The following is a 24,314-nucleotide window of genomic DNA, read 5'->3' as shown; positions in this document are numbered from 1 at the left end:
GATACTGGGCCTGTTCTAATACCTACACTTGTGTTCTTGGCTGCTTGAGAGTGTGCACACGACAGGAAGTAAGTGTGCAAGACTAAGTGTGAATAATGCTAATAATAAAGCACACACTAAATCTCAAATACACTCCAAAGTTGCAAAGCTGTCACTGGCACTGGGGCAGTACCCTAAGGTACAAAAGCTTGCACCTTATTTACCACTAAATAGTTCATATAGTACACATTAAAACCTTTTGATATGGTGCTGCCGCAGTGAAAGTTGTGTACCTTTTTTTCTGAGAGTACCACATCAAAGCTGTATTTGAGGCTAAGCGAATTACATAATTCATTATGTTCAGGAATTCACACCTAATTAATGCCACATGTCAGTTACACTAATTAGATACTACATATAATTTGGTAGTGAAACGTAAATTTTTGCCAATAATTTTATACCAATTTTATTGGTTCAGAAATGATCATGTTTTTTGTAAAATGTTTGCAACTGCTTTTTATCACTTAATTGTGGAAATAAAGCTCCTTAAAGGCATTTTACAAGTGTGCCTTTGGGTAATGATAAGTTCTACACACATACATTTGTGGTCTTCATGCCCACCTGAACAGCTGGGTCAAATGTGTCTTGTAAGCAGGCAAGTTGTCACATGTAATTGGTCAGACTAGTTCTTAAGACACAGTTATAACATGGTGACCAAGTTTATGCAACTGGTTCCAGGTTCTAAATAAGAGTAAGACTTAACATCAGTGTAGAATGTTGTGTGACTGCACTAACAGAAGTTACACCAGTGCTCGAGACATTTAACAATTTTGACATATAGAGAGACTAAAAGATATTTTGTTTTTCTCTCCGTATAATTTTCCAGTCTGCTGTGTTCTGTGCAGTATGTTAAAATAATGTTCTTTGTAGGCTACGTTATCCTATAGCATCTGTCTTGTTGATGATAACATAAGAAGTGCCAACATCCAACAAATACACGGTCAGAAATGTCACTTTAAAGACATGATTATACTGTCACGACACACTGGCATGACAAGTAGGCTGATATGCCACACTGCTTTCACTTTCGCAAAAATTAAAGTCGTTCACGTTGACCATCAACCAGTCAGACAGTTCAACAAGGTCCTGTTTCTCTCTCTACCATTTCCTCTCCGTCTCTCACACATTATGCAGCAAGCAGTGGTGAAATTATAACAAGTATTCCTTACATAATTTGAGCATTTGATGATGTAATATCAGTTGCTGGTGTAGCTGTAATTTACCGTATTTCATTATGAGCGCCCTTTGCTCTCAGAGAAACACAACATACATAACGTTTTTTAGTCAAACCAAATTTCCAGCCCAACCTGCATTAATGACTGTTTTCTGAACAGATTCTCACTTGATTAGTCATTTTATACACATCATTGCAAAGCACAGTCAGATTTTGAATTGCTGCCAAAAGGATGTATCACCAAACTGAAAATGAATAAAAAAAGTTCACAGAGGACATTGTAGCAGCAAAACATTGTGTACCTCAAGTATACCACTTTAGAATTTAACACCTGCCAGGTTTACATTAGAAACACAGACAACAAAATAACATTTTAAAGTAAGCTTTTTCTTTTGCTACACATACAAAAGCGTGGATTCTCGTTCATAGTAGAGCCAAAAGAGAAACTGTGAGATATGCATAAATGTCAGATGTAAAAACCAGAGACAGTCTGGACATTTGCCATTTTCCTCGTGGATTTGTTTCTTGACTCATTCCATATAGGAGACGTTCAAGTTTTCATTGTTTCTGACCGCTAATGCCCTCTTTTTAAGGCACAACTCTTCTGTTCAGCAGCTCATTTACAATGAATTCAAGAGTCTGAAAAGGTCCTCAGGCACTGTCCCCCATGTCAGGGCACAAACTGTTGAGTGTTTCTGAAAATCTCTGGCAAAATGCCCCTCCTGTTACAGTGAGCTATTTTATGCTAATATAGATTCATAGTCATGATGCTCCTCATTTAAATAGGCAGAGATGAAGACCTACATTCACCCTGTAAACCAGCAAGTTTTGCTGCTGACATTCATTCAGTGTTGGTTAGTGAAAGAATTGAAAAATGTCATTGTACAACAGGAGAAAGTGAACAGACCATTTGAACAACATGCAGTCATTTTACCATCCAGATAGAGAGGAGATGCAATAGAAAGCACTCTCAGATTTCCCCTGTTCAGTCAGATGTGGCTTAAACCCATGGCCATTTCCATGGAAATATCCATGTTGTTGCCTTGTGGCCTTGCAATTTTCGACAAACCTCAGGGTGCTTTCCTCAGGTTAAACAGGGTGAATGCAATCAGCTAATACATCAACGAAATGACACAGGGCATAATTTGGCAGCCAGTGAGATGTCATTTCATTTCTCATCTTATTAGGTCAAAACTAAGTCCACAAAATGGCCTTCTTTGTGTTTGTCACACACAACCGTCTGAATTTTAACCTCTCCAGCTCAGTCTGCCTATCTGGCACAATTATTGTCATAAAATTGGAAATTTCAAGAAGGAAAAGGCAGAGCACATCCTTGCCTAGAAGATGAAAGAGATGAAAGATGAACTCATGTTGTCCTCCCAGCAGTAAAACAGTCAAAGAGAATGGAAAAATCAGCCTTTCATGAGCATCAAATCATCTGAGCACACAGTATCTTTGACCGGGTTCCATGAAGTCATTAAGCATCTATAGATCGTACATTACCTGTGAAGAAAGAAAGACAACGAAGAGAGTGTAATGTGCGCACATCCAAAAACTTTGGGCAGGTGCTCGATCATATGAAACCCTTCACAGTCAATAAACAAAAATCTTTTTGATTTTTGTTTATTGACTAAGAAAGAAAGACAAACAATAGTTACATTTATACCATTTATAATACCCTGAATGTTCTCTGAATATTGAGATAGATGCAGTGTCACTGAAACCTTCTTTAATAAAAATAGACCAAACAGGGACTATTTACGGTGGCCGAGAGAGCTCAACTATGTGCTGTGAGGATTTGCAGCGCATGTGTTGTCAAACTGATGAAGATGTTTTCTTAATTTGCTGGTGTTTTTTCAATTTGCATGTGTTTTCTTAAGTTGCAGTGCGTTGAGCTCTCTCGGCCACCGTAAACTATTAGAAAAATCTGCTCATGCCAAAAGGAGATGGAGGGTGAAAATTGACAATTTAGTGAAGAACATCTGTAAAATTGCCTTGGCTGGCAATAAAAAAAAAAAAGTTTATTTACTAAAGCATCTGTTGTAATGGTAAACTGCTCAAGGATATTTTTATTTGCCAGTTTAATTATGTGGATTTTGGAATTTGCAATGCACAATTCCTGTTGAATAAGGTCGTTTTATGAGATCAGTATTTCTCATTATATCCCATTATATAAATTCTGTATAAATGTTATATAAGCTAAGGTTTAGGGTTTATGATTTTTTAAATGTTTTTGAAAGAAGTCTCTTTTGCTCACTAAACCTGCATTTATATGATACAAAAAATGAAAAAAGCTTTATTAAAAAGTTGTAAAATTGTATTAATATTTCAAAATGTTTTATGTTTCCCAGTAGCCATTGCTGATGCGTTCCCATGATGCAGATTTGGATGAAAACTGTTATGCTGCTTAAAGGGATAGTTCACCCAAAAATGTTGTTCCAAACGAGTGCAAAAGAAAAAAAAAAACGACTTTATTCAACAATTCGTCTATTCGTCAGCTGCGCCATGCGGATACGTTGTTTTCGTTCAAATCAAAGCGTAAACGACGTAAACAGCGTATCCGCGTGGCACAGCTGACACAAAACAGCATACGCAATTTACGTTCAGTGGATACTCTCCAAAATGGCACTAGGGTGATGCGGAGGAGACGAATTGTTGAATAAAGTCGTTTTTTTTTCTTTTGCGCTCAGAAAGTATTCTCGTAGCTTCGTAAAATTACAGTTGAACCCCTGATGTCACATGGATTATTTTAACGATGTCCTTACTACGTTTCTGGACCTTGACCATGTAAGGACCCTTGCTGTCTATGGAAGGGTCAGAGAGCTCTCAGAATGCATCAAAAATATCTTAATTTGTGTTCCGAAGATGAACGGAGGTCTTACGGGTTTAGAACGACATGAGGGTGAGTAAATAATGACAGAATTTTCATTTTTGGGTGAACTATCCCGTTAATATTTTTGTGGAAACCATGTTTGTTTTTTTCGCTGGATTCTTTGATGAACAGAAAGTTCAAACAAACAGCAATCATTTAAAATAGAGAACTTGAAACATTATAAATGTATTTACAGTCACTTCTAATCAATTAAATAAATACATTAAAAAAAATCTTACATACATGTAAAAGTATATGATATCTAGAGTTTAAGGGGTCCAAAACAATATCATGTACAGTACACACACAAACCTTCTCTAGATCTTCCATGATCAGATCCCGTTCTTTCACGTTTTCCTTGCCTGATGACTGGCTTCTTTCACCTAGACCCCTCCCACTGCCCACCGACACCAGCTCTTGGATGAGCACCTGTCCTGGTCTCGGACCTCCAGCCTCCAGTGCAGACTCCTTGGTCAGGGGCAAGTTGGTAGGTAATACAGCGTTCCCCTGCAGACGGTGAGAGTAGCTCCTTCTCTTCCCCGAATGGGCTGAGCAGAGCTGAAGCTTAAAGGCTGCCTTGAAACCTTTGCGAAAGTTCTCATTGAAAAACCCATAGACTATGGGATTGACGCTGCTGTTACAGAACGCCAGCCAGTGGGCCAGAGGATAAAAATAGATGTTAATAATACGATGCTGATGCTCACTCAGGCTTGCGTAGTCACTCAGCATCATGAGTGCCCACAATGGCAACCATGACAGGATGAAGAGCAGGGCCACCACTAGCAACATTTTAATGACCCGCTTCTTTTTCCGGGACACCAGCTGACGACTTTCATATCTGCTGTTTTTCCCAACGCTAGAACCGGAGCCTGAGGTCCCAACTTGGCTCACAGGGACAGGCATGGATGTTTTGAAGAGCGTGATTCCAATCCGGGCGTACATGATGACAATTAGGGTCAGAGGTGCCAAATAAATGTTAGCAAAGAGTACTGTGGTGTAAATCTTGCGCATCTCCTGGTTTGGCCAGTTTTCACGGCACCAGTAGAAGGGTTGTGTGGTGTTGCCGTCGCTTAGCAAGATGGAGACTCTGTGCTCTTTGGTGACCTGTAGCATGACACCAGACGGACACATGATGGAGATGGCCAGAACCCAGATGATGACGATGATGAGAGTGGAGGTGGAGATAGTGAGCTTCTGTTTGAAGGGATAGACAATGCAGCGGAATCTGACACATTAATATAAAACAAGGAAGAGAGTGTGAGGAAAGACATTAAAATGAGATAGGAAAAGAGACGGGTGACAGAAAACAGAGCAGAGGACATTGAGACAGAAACAGAAAATATGTGTTTCAAGAAAGCGTTTTGAGGAAAAATGTACAATACATATAAACGTGAAGATAATCCATTTATTACATTTAAATTTTAAATGTACACTACCATTTGGAAGTTTAGGGTAAAAAAAAAGATACGAAATTATTACTAATATAAATGTCATTTTTCTGCACAAATGTTTTCAAATGTAGCAAATCAGATTTTTGATGGTTTCTGAAGGATCATGTGACACTGACTGAAGACTAGAGTAATTCAGCTTTGCCATCACAGGAATAAATGGCATTTGAACTGTTAGTTTAAATTGTAATAACATTTTACAGTACTGTTTATGCGGTATTTTGATCAAATAAATGCAGCTTTGGTGAGCACAAGAGGCTTCTTTTAAAAGAATTGAGCGATAGTGTACATAAAACACACACACACAAAAAAAAATGTATATTTCGATAACACTATTAACTACAAATATATTGACTTTTTTTTAGCCCACCTGTCAACAGCAATGGCCACTAGTGTGAAGACAGAGGCAGATACAGATATTCCCTGCACCATCCCGCTCAACTTACACACCAAACTGCCAAAAGGCCAGCCTGCAGAAGAAAAGTGAAGTATGAACAACAGGGCAGAAATTACATATATATCTTAAGGAACCATTCACTTTTCATATAATAATTTAGACCATCATTCCCAAATTGTGACATAATTTACAAGCATCTGTATTGAAATTAAATAATATTATTTAGCCCACCTTTAAATACATTTCTTGTTCATTTGATCATTTTACTCTCTATGCAAGACAGTTACTGCGTACATACAATACTGTAGTATATTTTTGTTTCCTACTTGCTTTCTTCCTCAGTTTTATTTACAGTTAATGCAACTTGACATACATACTTTACAATGTGGACTTTTTGATCTCTCCTTTTCTCTCTCTCCCATTTGGTTTTCTCTCTCACTTACTCTCTTTTTCACTTATTGACACCACTTTAACACATTCCCTTGACTCTTTCAGCTTACGAAGTGGAGCTGGCACTTTTTGTGTGTTGAGTGGTGTTAGCTAAGTGGATTATAAGGGAGACTGATGAGAAGAACAGAGCTCAGTCACTTGGGGACCTATTGTTTTTGTTCACCTCTTGCGAGATTAAACCCAGAAGATCCTTTTAAGAAGCTGATTAAATTTGGAAATATTGTGCAGCAGCTGGTCGATGTGTGGGTATGAATAATGATGTGACAGACGAAGAGAGTTTTTTAAAATACAGATGGTGTAAGAGAAAATGAGTCTGAAGAACAGAGGAAGTGGGAGAGAGAAAAAATTGGGTAGAGATTGTGAGACAGTAGGCGACAGTAAGACAGCTAACGAAAGAATTAATGAGAGGAGGGGAACCAACAAATATATAGACAGAGAGAATGTCATTCAGTATTAAAGGTTCACTTATACAGAGAACTGAAAACAATCCAGATCCAGCCTGGCTTAAATATATGAATCTAACTGCAAATATACTAAACATGGCTGTACATCCACTCCTATATATATATAAATACATAGAATGAACATTGTGGTGTTCTAGGATTAAGAGCAAAAGCTTAGAAGGAAGGTTTTCTCCATCTTAATCATAACGGACATAGGAACATGTGTCACTTCTGATTCTTATAAGGATCACAGTCACTGAAGGAAACATCCCACAGCTATTATTATGTCATGCTGGCATGTTCATGTTACAGGCCAGTTAGGGTAGATTGGAACGCAGCCTTGATTCAGTCAGAAACACTTGATTCTGCTGTGGCTTCATTTGGAACGGATTACGTTGGCAGAGCAAAAACAGTCTGATAATACAGTATCAAAAAAATATGAACTTTTTGCGATTGTGCTGTTGGTGTGAATATTACCACTCTTGTTTGTGTGTTGTTCAGTTGTAATAAAAGATGCAACTCTATAATGCATTTGAGTTGTATGCTCTTTACTGTGTTGCTCTGCTCCACAACGAATAAAAATTATATAACGTCAATTATTCAGTAATCTACGTAGTCTAATGTTTAATGTCACATTGAAGGTCTAAAAGAGATTATCATAATGTTAACATTTATAAATAAACATCCAACAAGTACTATTGGGAACAAAAGGCTTTGTGAAAAAAATACTTTTGTTGGTAGTCAGACACAATGGAGGATGTTTATTTTTCTGAATCAGTTGTCTTGGTTGTACTGCAACAGATTGTTACAAAGGATTGTTACAAAGGATTGTTACAAAGTTCATGTGGTTAAGGATTTTGATGAGGGGGAATAAGGAGTAATGGGTAAACTTTGTCTGTCTGTAAAATACTTTGCAGCCAACTTCTGAGAGTCTGAGATGAATTTTGGTGGCATTCAGCCTACAGTTTCATTTTTTGTAAGTCTGTTGTAGGTCTGTATTAGACACATCATACTTTTACTGCGAGGAAGGTTGAGATGTTTGTTGTGTAACACTAACTCAGCAGGGGATCTTTGTAGCATTGCACAATGTTCTCTTAGAAAGATGCACAGCTGCTGTTTGTACCGTTTCAGCTCCGTGAAGTGCTTTGTCTGAAGTCTGCATGAACTTCAGAAGATCTATTCGCCTGCAGCCAGAATCCTGTCATCTTGCAGTGGTGAAATCCAAGCTAGTGCAAACTTACTGAACCGTTTACTGTCAAAAAGCGTCTAAGTAGGCTACTCTGCCAGAGTTAATATTTAATAAATTACTTGATGTGCCAATTATTTATTTATTATTAGTTTGTTTTATTTCCATATTATTGAACATGCATACATACATACATGCTGACCAACCACAGCAATTTATTTTGCAGCTGAGCCGTCACACCAACCCTTGTAGTAAATCATTTTATCTCATAAATCTTTGATCATCAAAATTACATATTTAAATGCTTTTTTCAAAAACACATTGTAAATAGAAATCTTTTCCCCCACCCCGCATGTTGACAGGATTGTTTGTGACGTAGGAAACAGGGGCTGTTTCAAACTGCATTTTTGAGACTCATTTTGGTACACTCTTAAAAATAAAGGTGCTTCAAAAAGTTCTTTAAGCGATGCCACAGAAGAACCATTTTTGGGTCCACAAAGAACCATTCAGTCAAAGGTTCTTTAAAGAACCATCTCTTTCTTACCTTTATGTAATCTGAAGAACCTTCTTTTGCCACTTCAGATGTTAAAGGTTCTTTATGGAACCATTTAGAAAAAAAGGTTCTTCTATGGCATCGTGAAGCACCTTTATTTTTAAGAGTGTACACCGCTGTTTTAAAGAGAAAATTCTGTATGAATGAATTTGCACATGGTTTGTCACATTAAAAACACCAGACAGACATGTAAACAACATTAAAAACTTGAAGACCCACAGGGGGTTTTTGAAGACATCTTTGTGTTTTTCGCTTTCAATTTACGTAGTAGAGCTGAACTGAGGGTGAAGGCCATTCCTTTGAGAGCATAAATCCATTTACTTTGTATCTTTGTATTTGTTTCATGATACAGTGTATGCTGCAGTTTTCTAGATTGCATGGGGGACCTTACAAATGTATACTTACAAGTGTGTCTGTCCTTGTGTCCTCATCTGCTATGACTTGTGACCTCGAAGGCCAGGACAGCCTCAACTCATAATTAAGCTAAGAAAATAAAACAAGATATTTCGTCTGTCTTGGTCTTTGACTTTTCAATAGTCTGATGTGACTCATGAGCCTGCAGAAGATCTGTTCATGGCACTTAATGTCAGTCATCAAGCTATATGAGCTCATGTGAATGAGCGAAAAGGTGAAGGTCAGTTTAGAGCACACAACAACAACAACAGGTCTCAGGTTCAGAACAATGATTGCAAAATAGGATGGCAAATATGAGGCCATACATAAAATAAAACTAGAGCAAGATAAGAAGATAAACATATAACATATAAACACACTACATAACAGGAATATAACTCAGCAAATGCACTATTGATTGTAAGTAAAGGAGAAGTGATTTGTTCTTAAGATGTAATGTAAAAGCATGAAGACTATTCCAAAGCTTTGGGACAACTAATAATCTCTGGTTGGAAGACCTGAGAGATCTCACCGGATGGTGTTTAATCAAAACCTTGGAGAAAACACTTTTGAAGAAACTGGACTGTTTAGACTCTGATTTATTCAAGAGTCAAGGCTGTTAGTATGTTGTTCAATTCACAGAAGACTGAGGGTGTAGAAATAGGCTGGCGTGATAGACAATGTCACTTGGATTGTCTGACCCTTTTCTGTATTTAACAACGAAAACACTCAGTTCAAGCAGATGGCCTGAAACCTGTTTGCAACTGATTGTTCAGACGGAGCACGCCACGGAGGCAGCCATCAGCGTCGGCGCCATCTTGACAATTGAGTTTCTGTTGACAATTGAGTTTGATGGGTTAATGACTTGTTACAAGTATAAATGGATTGCCATAGATGTAGAGGTGAAAGTGTTTTCACATCTCCACACAATAGCAACCTTCACGCTCTGTCTGTGAGTATCATTTTCCACCATCAATAAGAGCTCTGCTGGCATTGGCTGCAAACGAATTGCATAATAAATCTATTTATTATGTATATTAATATGTATATTATTATGAATATTAAATGTATAATAAATCTAATAAACACATTGTTGATATAGAATCCATTTAAATAAAAATTGCAATTTTAGATCAAATTAATCTACATAATTGAATTATAATATGTTAATTTGCAATGTGCACAGTGTTGCACAGTCTTACTGAATGTCAATATACAGTTTTAAAGATGAAAAACAAAAGAAAGCTGGTAAAACTAGGGTAACACTTTAGTTTAGGGACCAATTCTCACTTTTTAACTAGTTGCTTAATAGCATGCATATTACTAGCATATTGGCTGTTTATTGGTATTTATAAAGCAAATATTAATATCGTATTCTGCATGACCATATTTTAGATCTTACCCTACACCTAAACTTAACAACTACCTTACTAACTATCAATAAGCAGCAAATTAGGAGTTTATTACGGCAGAAGTCGTAGTTAATAGTTAGTTAATAGTGAGAATTGGTCCTCAAACTAAAGTGGGACCCTTTGTAGTAATAATAACTGTGAAAAAAAACATACAATGTTTTACACAGCTGATTTTGTTATTTTGCATTATGAACTGTAAGATCAAGAAGGCTGTTCTCAGTATTTTTTACTTTTATTTTCTAAAAACTCACAAGATGCCTATTCCCTAATCGCATGTGCACCCACTGCTGTACTCAAGCACACAATCGGCCGGACAGTCATATACAGTAAGACTGAAATTTACATGGATTTATATCATTAAATGCTAAAACCATCAAATCATATCAAGAACAGTTAGTGTTCAAAACAGCGTTCGTTATGTCTGTAAGACTAGCATTTTACTGGCAATGGTTAGAGCAATGATGTGTTGCACTCTAGTCACCTTCCTGAAGTCAGCAGATACTGTATGCTATTTTCTGAGGACACAAATCCAAAGATCTCAAACGTGGACTTATTAAACTTACATTTACTGCAAATAAGGGTCAGGCTTTTTTCTTTATTTCTCTGAATAGTGCCATAAGGCTGCTGTCATGGTCTGCTCATGTTGAACCGCACACAATGGTATTGTCACGGAGGTTCTTGGAATGCCTTGGAGTGTTTGGTGCATCGCATTTTCCAGCAGATCAAATACCAAAGTTGAGGCACTGAGGCTCTGACCCTTGTTGATGTTTTATGTGCTGCTGGAATGCAGCATAGTACACAGCTGAGAGCACATTCAACTCATCTGTTGTTGTCAGGTGACGTTCACACAAAACAGGAAAATCTTCCTGCCATATGTCAACACTTATTCTTGCTTTGCCTCGGCTTTGAAAGTTTGAGGTGTGGAGCCAGTTACATAGAGGTGTTACATGCGAGGCCTTAGGTGGAAAAGCACCTCTGGTGAGGGTGAAACGTTGGTTGTACATCAAGATGTATGTCATCTTGACCTAAAGCTTCTTTAGGCAGCTCAACTGCTGCAGTCCTGTTGGTGGGGACAGAGCTGAGGGAGTTCCGTGTTTTAATGAGATTCGGCTCCTCAGCTGTTTGGTAGCTCAGCAAAGAGCAGCCGTCATCAGGTATCACATAGAAAGTTCCTCGGGTTGTGTTGCTCTGTGACAGATAAATGTACCCAGGATAGGAAGCGTGTGCTTGGAACCGTAAGAGAATATTTGGATGCTAGTTGGCCGTAGATCTGGTGGCTGATGCTGGTATTTATAGGTGCTGTCACTAAGGACGCTCACAAGAGCTCCCAAATGAGTGATTATTAGTATGCATGTGTTGTTCATTTCAGTGTCTGTTTGCAGTATCTCAAAAAAAAAAAAAATCAACATTTCATATTATAATGTGAAGGATAAATTCACTTGTAGCATTTAGAACAAATGCCTTTTTAGTTGTTGGTGTTTTTTTTATTATTATTTAGACAAAATAGCCTTTTATCTGTCATCAGTCATTATATGAAAATCTGTGCACCCCATTTTAATTGTTTGTGGTCATTCGTATCTACGCCTTTCATTATATTTGAGTGTTGTTCTATGCCTGATGCTTGTAATTCTGACATTTCAAGGGGTCTACCATGTCGTAGGAGATCTTATAGAGACAAATCATGCTATCTCAGAGCACAGCTAAAAAGTCTGGAGGACGTGCAGCTCTGAATAATTTGTGCTTTGAACTCATAGTTTGAACTCATAGCATTTGAAACCTTGTGGTCTACATTTTTCACTTGGTGAATGCATTACATTTCTGGTTCTATGCAGTTCATATTGCATGTTTCTTTTTTCCACAGTGTTTAGGTTTTGATACATACATTTATATCTGCTGTCTTATCAATGTTGCACATTTTTTCAGTTCTCATGGCTCATCATTCATACACTGATAATGCTCAGATTATGAATTAATTCTCTCTGTTTCACTCTCTGTGGAAAAATCTGTACTGTATTTAGCACTTCTTTGCAATCTGCTAATCACAACAGACTCGTGATGCTAAAGCCTTTTTGCACATCGCTCTGTAAAAAGAGCATCTGCTAAATGCCATAAATGTAAATGTCATGCACTTTTTTTTCAGCCATAAGCAGGAGAAAATGCTTTGAGTCTACACTTATATTCAATGCAGTCACATAACTGTTGAATCATCCAATGGGGTCTGACAGGATGTAGTTCATTCTCTGTATCAAATGCTGGGAAGGAGTGTGTTGCATGATGTTTCTGTTATAATCTTCTCACCAATCCTTTTGTCACAGATATGTTTGTGATCAGTTTCAGAAATGTGTACCAAAAAAATCAAAAGTTTTAATTGCTACAAGTGAATTTGGGCATCACAAAAAATGTACAGTATAAAAAATCTGCTAAAGTTTGATTTATTAAATGTTATTAAATTATTAGTGTTGATGAACTTTAAATCAGCATTCTTTCTACTGTGCAGAAAACATCAAAGGCTCAACATCACTTAGGTGTTTTTTTCATTCTTTTAAAATTAACAACATCAAACTGCTTTGCAAAGTCTTTTATGGTACTGTCTTTGCAGTATACAGCATAATTTCTTCTGTTCATTTTTGCATTCACTTGCTTATCACAATGAGATGGTTCTTCCCGTTTACTGATTGGAAGCTTGTTAAGATCCAGGGGAACACATCCCGCTGGCCAGGATTAGTTAGAAGAACTGTGATTCATGACAGCTCTGTGAGGTCTATAGTGATTGTGATTGTAGATTCTCTGATGAATAAGCACACTCAGTAGGCTTTAAAGTTTGTAATGATTGCATGGTAACCAGATGAAAGACAGGAGGATGCAGCCAATGAAAAATGCCATTACTCTCTCAAGAAGCCACTGCACAAAAGGTATTCCTTTCAGGGGCGAAAAATTCTGCTCAGTTTAACAGCCATCACTGTGATGTAGAGGAATGGGCCAATTTCAAGGTGTTCAGGATGAGCTTGTTCAGTGACATTCACTTGATTGCCTACAAATTGCCTACACTTTCTTCTATGATTAGTTCTGTAATGCCTGAACATTCATCCTCTTGAAATACTGATAAATTAAATGTGCATCAAGTGCCTTTCGTAAGCACCTATCCACAAAAACATACTAAACAAGACAAGACTACCTTACTCATATAAACAATTTCTCAAATGTAGCAATTTTAGACTGCCTGGTGTTACCATATTTGTTCCCCTTCAATGGAAAGTTAATACTTTTTATGTCACGACTGCAGAGGATGCGGTCAGGTATACCAGACGGGTCAACTGCTAATATTTGATGTAAAGGATGGAATAATATCGGGAATCAACAGGCACGTGCGGACTGTGGGTCCAGTAGCCAAGACTACTGTATTTCGACTCAATTCGGTACCCGCTGATAGGCAGCTGCATTCAAACAGTCCTGTGTTTATTTGTTTTTATGCTCTGTTTTATTGAGCATTGTAGCCAATCACACTGCAACGGAAATGATTGACAGCTTGATTATAAAAAGGAAGCACTCTTTGCTCGCTTTCTGTATATAATCTATTCACAATTTGTATAAATGTTTTAGTTTTCATGCTGCTAAGAGGGCCAGTGGCCACTGACTGTATGCACCGCAGATACAAGGCAACGGCATTTAAATGCAGAGTAAATCTGTTGAAAAGGCTCATGGCTTCAAGGCGTCTATATAGCCTGTGGTATGATTTATGCACATTTGTTCAAAAATAGCCTGTATGGGTGGATTTTTCATGTGATTTAGGCAAAAGTTTTGTATTGCTTACACAATGAATGCACATTCACTTTGTTTCTGTTAATTATTACCATGTTGGGCTACGTGTCTATTGTTCTTAAATGCATCTACTCCTAATGCCAAATATTGGTTTGATTGCTTGTGTTACAAGAGAAACTCAAAAATGTTTGTCTACTTGATCAAGGGATGTAGTAGATTTAATGTGGGTGCTGTTCAGGTCACAGTGTTCATGTCAAACCGGTCGGCTTGGGAACAGAATTAAATTAGTGCTGCTGTCGGATAACGGCTTGGGTGTTCTGATAAGTACTGCGTGTGTGGGGTGGGTTTACTAAACAGGACCCATGCAGGACTCTGTACTACACTGCACACATCAACACATATTTTGCTGATGGAAACTAGTGTGTGTTTGGCATAATTTCGCACCTAAGCTAGTTTGGAATCATGCACTTTACAAATAGGCTTGACATAAGTTGCCTTAGGAAATAAATCTGATGGGCTGTTGCAAAGCATCATGGGAATGTGTTGTTTTGCTCTCACCCTCTTATAAAAGTTTAGTGCATTTAAAGGGGTCATATGATGCTGCTAAAAAGAACATTATTTTGTGTGTACCATTAATTGTGGCCAACATGTATTAGAGAAAAGCATTTATTTCATAATGAGATTCCCCCCCATTTTAAATTCTTATTCTTTCATGAAAGGTTCAATTTTTGTATATTTTTAAAATAAAAGATCAATAGGATTAACAATGCAGGTTTATTTTCACAGCCTTTTTTGATCATGCACTAGAGTTTACGGTACATTAAATACAGGTGCGTTGCACATCCATCAGAGGAACTGAAAAACAGCACAGATCGCTTGACGGAGAGAATGATGCCCTGTCAGGCCGGAGCGATGATTCAAAAACATGAAAACCCATTATAAACGAGGCATTCGTTGCATCCAGTGTCTGAATGAAAATACTCAGAATGAAAGCTCTCTTCTCCAATTTGAGCTATATTCCCTATGGTTTATGTCAGAACGTGGTTGCTAAGTCCATGCTTTTCCTGTGGAATTGGGTTACTTTTAAACTGTTGCCGCAGGTTGATTTTTTCCCCTGTGAGCCAAATGTTTCATATATTGCATAAATTATATTTGACTGAAATGATTGTATTGAAATATTTTAATTTTACCCATGATAAAACTGTGCGGGAGTGGCACTTGTATGGAACCTTTCAAAAAAAAAAAAATGGCTTACTAAAGTGATTTTTCATTTTAGGTATGGGCGTTGTAATATTTGGACTAAGGTTATTGGGCTAGTTTTGAGCTTTTTTATTGGCCTTTGGGCTAGTGGCAACCCTGGGGATGATGCAGTTTGACTTTGGCTTGGTTTGTCTTTGTTGATATCTGTATTGAGAAATTGCAGTGTGGCCATCAAAGTCATAGCCTGCCATTTGGTATTTTTTATTAGACCAGCGATGGATGAAGATGACGATAATGGGATATTAAGCAAACACAAATGTTGGCATGATTGTTTGTTTAGAGGCGAGTGTGTGAGATTAGCTTGGGTAGAGAATGAAATAGGACTTGTTATGCAGACGTCAACAGTTCGATGTTTGATGCTGTGCTGTAGACTGGGGATTGTGGATGGCTGCTTGTTAAGAGTGTAGTATAATATCCCAGTGTAACTTTGTGAATAGTGATGGGAGAAACAAAGCTTTTTGAAACTCTGAATGAATTGAACCATTTGCTTTGCAGAATGATTCACTGTTTTAAAGCACTTGAAACACCACAGGCTGACGGAACCTGCTGGTCAAAACAGTGAAAATGCAGAGGAGAAAATGAGTGGAATGTTTGAAACAAGCTCCAAACCACTGATTCGAAACAAATGAGCCATAAATGTTTCAGTTAATGAATACTTACAGTATCTATATATAGAAGTATATAATACACATTTAAATACGATCTATAATAGTACAATTTCAAAGCAATTGTATTGGAATTTTAGGTAAGTAACCACCTAGTAGGTGGTCATAGTAGCACAGAAGGAAGAAAATTATACTGTACATAAATAGTAAAATACATGCAAAATAATAATTCTTGTAATTATAAATTACATATATTTAACAACAATTATTTTTTTATGTTTGACCTAATATAGTTTAGGTTTGTCTGAAAAGCACAGGAAACATTTAATCACAATAACAAGAATGCCTTTACCTGTGATGATGTTGTCCACCAATGTTGTAGGCATGCAGAAGATGCCAACCAACAGGTCACTGATGGCCAGGTTGAGAATGAAGAGATTGGTGACCGTACGCATGTTCTTGCTCCTTAGTACAATGAAGCACACCACTCCATTTCCCACCATGCACACAATAAAGATGAGGAGGTAGGATACAATGAAGATAGCGGACACCAAGGGCTCATGCAGATAGAAGTCCACGTAGGTGACGTCTGGATAAGGATATGGACGAGAGGAGGTATGGTTCACTGAAACGTTGTGGCCGTTCTCCACAGGGGAGAAGAACGGAGATGATACAGTGGAGTTTGGGTCCAATAGTTTCAGCGCCATCTTTCTGAGGAGAGAGAGAAAATAAAGAATATCTGACCTGTCTTTCATCTACATTTCATATGGTATAGCCTATATAAAAGATATAGCAGTGATTAGGTCTGTATCGAAGAGAGTTTAAATCGATCTCAATGTACAGTGCGTGTCAATATTTGCTCTTCATGCTATTAAGTGAAGATCTACTTTAAAGATACATTGAACAGCAGCGCGATTTGCTAAAGCAGCATATTCAGCGGCCATCCTATCACATGCACGCTGCTTGTGTGGATGCAGTCAGTTTTGACCGCAAAAAAATATATATGTATTTGACCGTTTACGGCAACCCCATTTTCCTGTTTTTACATTAGAAGCGGCATTTTGCTTGTCAGAAATATGTTCGGTTTTAATGTTGCTTTAAGTTGGGCCTGTTGGGGTATTAAATGAATGCCAAAACTCAGATTTTTGTTCGCGTAACCCCCACCTTCATCTCACCGCGTACCCCAGTTTGAGAACCACTGGTCTAGAAAAGACAATCTCATCTCTATGCTATACCTTTTAAAAATATTCAAGTAACTAACTATCCAGTATATGATGCTGGAACCCTCTTTCACATTACATTGAAAAGAATACTTCCACCACTTCAATACCCTTTGTCATATTCCCACACGGTACAATCAAATGTCATTATTTTAATGAACTACTGTAAAAGGTGTGCACAAATCCTCTCTCAGGCATATTACCGCACATTAACATGTTGTGTGCTTTAAATGTTATAAATCCTATTCCATAATCTAACCAACTAGTTGTGTGCAGTTGTCTGTGCTTTGCATGGCTAAAATGGGGAGGTTATGAATCATTTAAATTGTAGTCACATCTTGTAAAAGAAATTACATTATGTATGATGTCACTTAAGAGTACTGGAGGAGAATCTGTGCTTGGTTGCAATCTTTAATCTGCAAGCTCCCTTCCTCTGACTTGAAAGCTTAAGGCGAGGTCACATATGCAGATAAACAAGTGTGACATACAGGATATGACAAAATGCATGAAGGAGATAAGGCACATGGATTATTGGGCCATTTTTCCAGTCCTCCTAATAAATAGTTTAAAAAGCAGTGCAATTGCTGCTTTGTTTTTTTATGCTTTGCAAACTAGAGTATTTTATGAAATAAAAATACTTTGAATGTGAATTTTTGTTGAGGGATCTGTATAGTAAAAGACTTGAAGAGATGGGAGCAATGAGGTGTAAAAGCTCAAGTTTAATAGAGTTAGGATGTGACAGCACATTACAGATGTTTTTATTGAATTATTTAGTTTTAATGTCAGAAATGAAATGTCTTATTGAATCATGTTGACAGAGATCTCTAATCATATTTCACAGCAGTCTGATGAAGTGTTTCTAAATGGCAGATGGCGTGTATAATTCAAGGTTCAATTCACATGAATTTACTGTCATTTTCACCTTCACCTTGACTATTCTTTGAGATGAGAGAGAACAGTGGTTTTTCTATAAAAGACACATGCGACCATATTAGTGGCACAAACCAGCTATTTCAGCAAGTATAAATTTGAAAATTAATGCTTCAGATACATTAGAAAATTAAAGACAATATGACGGTCTACAAACACTTAAAGCTTAAAAAAATAATTGCACTTGAACACAATGCTGCCAATGAAAAAAAAAGCTGGCAAATACATTTGTGACAAACCTTCCTTAGTTTGTTATTGAAGTGCATGCAGTCGTTTTTAATAAAAATACTGAGCGGGTAGAAACAGGCTGCATTTATTCATAAGAATTAAGTTGTTCTATAGCTGATTTTTGAATCACGTTGACTCAAATTGAGGACAAATTTCAAGCAGCCGCTAAAATTCTTTATTTTTTGTAATTATTTTAAAAAGAGTTATTAAAAATAATCAGTAGCCTACATGACAGGTTTAAAATGCTCAGAAAACAATTAAGCTGCAATAGCCTTGAAGTCTGTCCTTCATAACTCTTGATCAACATTTCATATGTACATATAAATGACCATGCATCAGTTATTTATAGTCTGTTTTGACAGAACTTAATTTGTATTCAAAGTCATTTTTCACTTTCAGATTACTGCTGCCTTATACAATTGATGTGATCTATGTTACTGTGAATTCTGAAGGACATGACCTCCCCAAGCATCAAATCACAGCTGATAGTGAGTAGATGAGATGTAAATTATGACTGGTTTGACACTCAATATTGTCCACCCCCATTTGAACGGTCTTGTTTTCTGATTCAAAAGAATTGTCTTTGGGTTGAATGACTGAACGGCAAATGCAAAAAAAAAAAAAAAAGTATTGAAAGTGTTGTATAAATATTACAGTATATTGTCACTGTCTTGCCTTCATGCTCTGCAAACACGTACAGTACCTGAAAATCATAAATATCAAAACTCATAACTTTGTATTTTGCAGGTAAAAAGACATCCTGAAAATGTTAAAACTTTTATTGTAATACAATAATAATAATAAAGTAATTACTATAAGTCCCTTTGGCACCAACAATATGCCATCCTGAATCACTGTCAACATATTTTATACAGTTAATTTCTGGCAATCACAGCTGACATATTTTTCCCATATATTTAACAAGATATTTTTACAGTGTACATTCCTTATTTCTCTTTTGAAAAAGGCATATATATAAACCAGAAAACACTGAGGTGCTAATGCACTTCAATGGCAGCAGTCTTAGTCATAATCATAAAGTATCTAAATGCAGTATTTGAATTAGGCAGCATTACTCACACCTAACCCACCTGCTTTGTGCTCCACTGCTTTATTGTCTGACTTAATTGTATTCCGTCCCCTTACATAATTTTTTTCTTCTATGAGGTTCATTTACAGTGAAAATGCAGTTTTGTTTTTGAAAAGCAAAACCAGGAACAAAGACAATGATTTGCATTGATATATTATGAAACCAATTTAATCTTTCTCAGGATTACGAAGCAATACTAAAAGTGTGCCGACATAGTTTATGTGTGCTGCAGTGAAGTCCCTCATGCTTTTGGCTTCCAGTCAAGAGTTCACATCCACTTAATAGCTCAGTGACACTCATCCATTAAGCATGAAGACTTGCACACATCGGAGAGATGGACCAGAGACGAGAACTGACAAGATCAACATTCTTTTGTCAATTTGCAAAGAAACTGCACAAAGCTTGGTATTTTTGTCTGTGAGCATGAGCACCTCAATGTCTCTGTACAGAGTTTGAGGCAAATGTCAATGGAGAGAGCCTATATCATCTATGATGAATTGTGGACAACAAGATGTAGAAGTCAATGTAAAAAGCCATCTGCTAAATGAAATTCTTCTGCATTCAATAACTCTGCTGAACAGTGCTGAGATAAAGTGAACTGTATTAAACAGAGATAAACTGTGCTTCATTTTTTAGTAACGTATAGTACATCTGTCCCTGCTGCCTAAAATATAAACGCCTTTCCAGAACAGCCTGATCATTTCAGCGAGTCTGAAAAAGAAGAACTGATTTCAAAGTCAGATATGTGTTAGTGTTTAATATTGATAAGATTTCTGATTAAATCTGAAGTCCCACAGTATAGCTGAACTTTATAAGTATATTTCATATGGCTGCACATAAATCTTTTGAACTAACATAGATTTCTTATGCTACTATAGAATAAAATGTATACTATAGAAAAAAACCATGTTGTTAATACATGAGAATAAGAAAACATTAATGTTGGCTTAAGCATGAAATGTTCTGTAATAGTAGGAAATGCTACGCTGACATCATATTATCCTACTGACTAGTAGCAGAGGAAACTCAATGAAAAAAAAGTAATCTTATGCGAAACGCTTAGAATAAATATACTTTTTTTGTATGTGTGTGTGTGCACATTCCCCTTCAACTTTAGAGAAAAATATGCTTTCGTGTTTTCATACATACGTGTTGGGCAATTATTTTCAACCAGCCTCTTTCCTACTTTATTTCAGAATCAGAATTCAATCCTCTATCTACCACTTATATGAGAAAAAAAAAAACATATTCAGAGACTGAACATATTTTAATCAGCCATATCTTGTGGGAGGGGCTCCATAACAGCTAGCTAGCTAAACAAAATATTATTTGTAAATTATAATAAATATTTTCTGTCAGTTCAGGTCACATTTATTTACATAGCGCTTTATACAATACAGATTGTTTCAAAGCAGTCGTCTATTATTCATGCCATATAAATCAGCATTTAAGTCATACCTTTTGCAAGGTCTTTGCTAAGGGCAGATCAAACTGTTTTGTGGACTCGAATGAACTGTGTTGCTTAAATGATGACGCATCCAGCGGTACACACTGTGCCTCTTCTGGAGTGTGAACATTAAAAATCTTACCCGCTTTCTCAGAGCTTCCCATCCAAAAACAGCAGCAATTTCACCCCAAATATTTGAACTGCCCATGCACTGTTTGATCAAATGATTGAACCCCCACTTATCTTTGTTATAAAACTCTGCATTACCAATAAAAACACATCCAGAATTTCAATTTTGCAATTTATCTTACAGAAAACATCTAAATAAAGACTTTGTGTTGCATTTTATGGGTTTAATTTGTATTCAAAACCATCATATGCTCTAAAACCTCCATGTGGTCAAAGGTAAATTTTTTTCCTGTTTTTCCCCCCAAACATTTCCTCTCCAATCACAATAACCCTATTTTCTGTCATGTTATAAATAGGATAAAGGTTGACAGGAGCTTTTCATATGCTTATTTCAGAACATCCAAATGGCATGACATTGTTGGCTTTGGTTTCATTCATAAAGCACATTATCAACATGCTCCCGGAATTGGCTCAGTGTAGAAATTCAAGGCAGTCACTTCTAGAAAACATGGAATAAATGAGTAACAAGTTTTATGTGTCCTGCAGATGCCATTCATTTATTCAAGTCAACTGAAGAAGGGGGGGCGGATTCCAATTTTAACATTATGATCATCAATTGAAACTACTGCCTCCACAATTCACTTCAGTTGAAACTACTGCCTCCACAATTCACTAGTTATGAAACTCTTTTATTAACTTATACCATAGCCTAAAAGGTGAGGGCGGCGACGGATAGATGAAGGCAAATTCAGCAAATGATACACTCAAAGAGCTGGTTAAAAGTGCTACATCATACCTCTAATTGTGTGTAATTTTCCTCACAGTCAGCCCACTCCAGAAAAAGCTAAGTCTTCCCAGATTCCAGATATCCTTTATAATAATTCAAGTTATTGAGTGATCTATTCGGTTTTGTAATAATATTGTATTTATGTTCCTACATCTTCCTCGTTCGACACATCACACTGACATGTGCTGTCCTCTGCTGGCATGAAGAACAATGACCCATGCCACTGAAGGTAAACAACGCGATGCTACAACATTTACAGTGCAAATGAAGGTAGGAACTTAAATTCCAAAAAAATGTTGGTTTACTTCACTAATTTAATCAACAGCGGACTTTAAAGCGATAAAAACGGACGTGACTAATTTCGACGGACGGACAGCATGATGAAGCGCCAGAAGCAGTAACTGTAAGTATGCATAAACTTAGGCTACAATAAATATATGATCCATTACAATAATAAATAATAATGTAGGCTATATATTTATAAAAGTGCTAGGTGTCCATGCAAAGCTAACTGAGTAAAGCATTTAAAAAATAAAATATATAAGCTAACCTATAAAAACAAACAAATAAAAATAGTTATTGATATTTTGTTCTTTATTTGTATTGATATACATTTCAGTCAGTATGACTGTCAATAATAGGCTATTTCATATTTAAAAAATACATCGCCTAAAGTACATAAATGAATGCAAATTAATCTGAAATAGAGCCCTGCGATTTCAATCACGTCACGTGACCTTTGAAAACAACATTTTCCTACCCATACACAAACAATGCAAAAAAAAAAAAAAAAGTCTCACCTTCTATGAGATGTTTCCACTCTTGATTCAGAAGAAACTCTTGGTTTTCTTTGAGGTAAAATTAGCGCAAAGTGAGAAAAGATCCGAAAACAGATGTGCAGTGAACTTCTGTTCGGAGTAACCTTGTTCTGTTCACCCGCTGCGCGCTGGTTAGTAAACTGCTGCTTCTGTACGCGCTGCGCTCCTGCTATAAGACCTGATGGAGAAATTCCCGCCCTGCTGCTGCTGCTGCTTCCGAGAGGAAAAGAGGAGGAGAAACAAACTACACACGAGCTGCAATTTCCCCGAAGTGAATAAATACGCCAAAAAAGCTTATAAAATACTATGACATACCATTATAACACATGACTTTTGTGATGTTCTTGTTGAGCCGCTTCCTCATTGCAAGGTAATTTTAATGTAAAACTGCTTTGATTTACATTATTTATCACCATGGCAACTTTAATAGACCTACAAAGGTTGTTCCATGGACAGACCCACCAATTTCAACTAATTATCCATATCTTCAGTAGATTATAGACCTATAATGGATTGGGGTTTTTGAGCACCATCTCAAACATCAAGTTACATGTTTCATAATGATAATTATAGATTCAAATGTTCTTTTGTGTGACATACCACCTTAAAAGAGCTGACTATGTGGGATGGGGCTACATGGGCTTTCTGCATGATTCACTGTTTATTTTTGCCATAAGGTGCCCTCAGGTGTTTAGGGGAGGTTAAGCATATCATCATAGACATTAATAGTTTAAGTATTTTAAATAACCCACTGCTTTTACTATGCTTGCATTTGTCTTTGATGATAAGGTCACTTGTTCTTACTCCTACTTGATAGAAATTTAAATCTTGTGTATATCAGATTATATTTATTTATTGTTATAAACCAAAGCAAAGCTTTAAATTGATTCTCAACATCTTGCCTCCAAACAAGAAACCATTTCCCAAATCACAACACGTTCACATTAAAAGTTTGAAAATAGGAGTGGGAGGTACAAACTTAATTAATTAAAGGGGACATGGAATGCAAAATTCACTTTTACATAGTGTTTGAACTTAAATGTGTCTAGGCAGTGTGTGTACACAACCACCCTATAATAATAAAAAATCCACTCACAGGGATACCCCACAGAAGAGAGGGGTGGGGAGAGCAGAGATCATTAGCATTTAAAGGGAAATTTCTAGGATTGGCAACACAGGACCACCGATTAGGAGCCACGATCACAGAAATCACCACGATGGCAATTTTTTGTCTGGGACAGCCGAAAATTGTGCAGTGTGTTCAGGGTTTGAAGCTGCAGTCCATAAATTTTGCCTCTTTGTCGCCATCTCTGTTTGAAACCTGCAATTGCAGTTATTTGTGGAATTATCATCTTCACGTGGGTTGTGCATCCGCACGGCTGCTCAGAGCGAATTACCGTATTGGCCCGAATATAAGACGACCCTGATTATAAGACGACCCCCCCTTTTTCCAGATGTACCTTTTGGAAAAAGGCTTTTTAAAAACCAAATCTTGTTTTTTCTCAGTAAAACACATTTTGTCTTCAATTATTTTCATATTGCTAAAGCATATTTTTCCTATTTTAATTTTTGTTTTGAAAGTATGGTAAAAACTGGTAAAATATACCAACAATCACATTTAAAAATATATACACTTTTTGATATACCACTAAAAAAATAAAACAGGTAGCCCAT

General features: G+C 36.9%; 1 protein-coding gene across 1 annotated transcript; it reads right to left on the bottom strand.

The window, feature by feature from the left end:
• Positions 1–2,646: 2,646 nt before the first annotated feature.
• Positions 2,647–22,707, bottom strand: LOC107723339 (neuropeptide FF receptor 2). Its single transcript, XM_016531907.1, has 5 exons — positions 22,623–22,707; positions 16,344–16,702; positions 5,904–6,003; positions 4,398–5,310; positions 2,647–2,716 (listed from the first exon to the last, which is right to left on the bottom strand). Exons 2-5 carry the CDS (start codon positions 16,696–16,698, stop codon positions 2,699–2,701), a joined length of 1,386 nt encoding a protein of 461 aa, XP_016387393.1. The 5' UTR covers positions 16,699–16,702; positions 22,623–22,707; the 3' UTR covers positions 2,647–2,698.
• Between the last annotated feature and the right edge of the window lie 1,607 nt (positions 22,708–24,314).

Source organism: Sinocyclocheilus rhinocerous, unplaced genomic scaffold (assembly GCF_001515625.1).
Source record: "Sinocyclocheilus rhinocerous isolate Xijiao unplaced genomic scaffold, SAMN03320098_v1.1 scaffold1476, whole genome shotgun sequence".
In the NCBI taxonomy this organism is placed as follows: domain Eukaryota; kingdom Metazoa; phylum Chordata; class Actinopteri; order Cypriniformes; family Cyprinidae; genus Sinocyclocheilus; species Sinocyclocheilus rhinocerous.
The sequence above is the reverse complement of the archived record's forward strand: the minus strand, read 5'-3'. Positions and strand labels throughout refer to the sequence as shown.

Coding starts and splice junctions, on each gene's coding strand:
- LOC107723339 (XM_016531907.1), bottom strand. CDS start 16,698: ATGGCGCTGAAACTATTGGACCCAAACTCCACTGTATCATCTCCGTTC. Junction 6,004..16,343: donor GGTGGACAACATCATCACAG/GTAAAGGCATTC, acceptor TTTCTTCTGCAG/GCTGGCCTTTTGGCAGTTTG. Junction 5,311..5,903: donor GTGGCCATTGCTGTTGACAG/GTGGGCTAAAAA, acceptor TTAATGTGTCAG/ATTCCGCTGCATTGTCTATC.